Source organism: Didymella exigua (genome assembly GCF_010094145.1).
Source record: "Didymella exigua CBS 183.55 unplaced genomic scaffold M421scaffold_29, whole genome shotgun sequence".
NCBI classification, from domain to species: domain Eukaryota; kingdom Fungi; phylum Ascomycota; class Dothideomycetes; order Pleosporales; family Didymellaceae; genus Didymella; species Didymella exigua.
The window spans coordinates 5,508-7,037 of record NW_022984803.1 but is presented as its reverse complement, the minus strand read 5'-3'; the positions used below and the strand labels follow the sequence as shown (position 1 = coordinate 7,037).

The following is a 1,530-nucleotide window of genomic DNA, read 5'->3' as shown; positions in this document are numbered from 1 at the left end:
CACTCTCCCCTCACGCCTCTCTACTTCAAGTTGAACCTCAGCATCCTTTTGGGTAACTATTACCCCTGCTTCTACCTGTGATAGAGTCCCCCCCTTCTGTATTCGCTTCTTCTTACTCTTTTTACGCTCAGAAGCAGCCTGATTTGCTTGCTCAAGACTATCTATCTAAGCTTCAAGCAACGTGTGTGAGTGTACCTTTAAAGTTAACCCCTTTTTAACCTGCAGCACTATCTTAAGAATAGACTTAGGTAAGGAACTCCTATAGTCCCTTATCCTCTTAAGAATTAGCGTCGTTTGAGCCTCTATTTCCTAGGCGTTGCTTGGTGTTTTGGGCTGCCAAGGGGTACTCCTGGGTAAAGGTAGTGTTAGTGTACGAGGCTTCACTTTAAGCCTTGATAGCACCACCTCTGGGTTATCTAGAACTAAGCTAGTTGCTCTGAAGCTTGATAGGATATTGTCCTTTAAGAAGGCCTAGTTAAATACTAGGGTAAGTGCAGCTAGGAAGGCTTTCTTGTTAATGTGGTTGATATGGCAGTTTGCTAAGACTTAGATCTCCTCCTTGTACGCACGCTTTAGGGGGGCAAAGCAACCCACATCAAGCAGCTGAAGGATGTGTGAGGTGTGAGGGGGCATACAGAGGGTGATGATATTGTTCTCCTCACAAAGATCCTAGAAGGCGAGTGACTTGTGGCTCTCGTGGCCATCAAGAATTAGTAGTCTATAACCACCTACTTTCTTAACCTCTGTGTGCTTGATAAAGTGCTGTAGCTAGGCAAGCCCAAGCTCATTTGTTGTCTATCTATTATTACTAACCCCTATTCTCTAATCCTAAGGGTTATAATACTAGGCCTGGTTGTGGTTCTTAGCTTTAAAGATGATAAAGGGTGGGATAACCCACCCTGTGGCGTTGATGGCGGCAATCAACGTCACCCACTCCCTGTCACCAGGCTGAACCCCAAGTGGCTTAAGGCGCCTCTTAGAGGCTGTGACTACCTTCACAGACCCCCCAACGCCTATCTAGAAGCTAGTCTTATTAAAGTTGTACGTGTCTTAATCTAGGATACTATACTTAGCTTTGACGTTGCGTACAAGGTTGAACTAGGGGCTGATAATAGCTAGATTACTGCAGAGGACTCGCTGGTGATCACGGAGTTGAGTCACCTGAGATTTGACCTCAGGCCGGCGTTGGATCAGCCTATAGGCCTAGTTCTCCCCAACCTGGCCACCACTACGCTTAGCTAGTAGCTGGTCAGCCATTCCACGGACGTGGCTAAGCGTAGGGGCAAAGCCTCTAGCGTCAAGCTTCCTTATATATTGTATAACTGCCTCCTCTTCATGCTTCTGAAGCTTAGATGAGTTGGGGTGGGTATCGCGTTGTGGGGTTCTTCTGGCGCCTTGATGGCTAAGTGTACTTTGAGGAACCTTGTAGATAGCAGCAGCGCGTTGCTGGCTTAGTGACGCTTTAGATTTTATTGCTTGGGTAGCAAGTATAACTCTATCTGCACAGGAAAGTAATTCAAGATAAACTAG

The 1,530-nt window shown here is 46.4% G+C and overlaps 1 protein-coding gene across 1 annotated transcript; it reads right to left on the bottom strand.

Annotated features, from left to right (window-relative positions):
• Nucleotides 1–69: 69 nt before the first annotated feature.
• On the bottom strand, nt 70–977 carry M421DRAFT_423709 (uncharacterized protein). Its single transcript, XM_033593545.1, has 4 exons — nt 899–977; nt 566–849; nt 348–442; nt 70–302 (listed from the first exon to the last, which is right to left on the bottom strand). The coding sequence occupies exons 2-4, from the start codon at nt 631–633 to the stop codon at nt 166–168; spliced, it is 300 nt and encodes a 99-aa protein (XP_033445632.1). The 5' UTR covers nt 634–849; nt 899–977; the 3' UTR covers nt 70–165.
• Between the last annotated feature and the right edge of the window lie 553 nt (nt 978–1,530).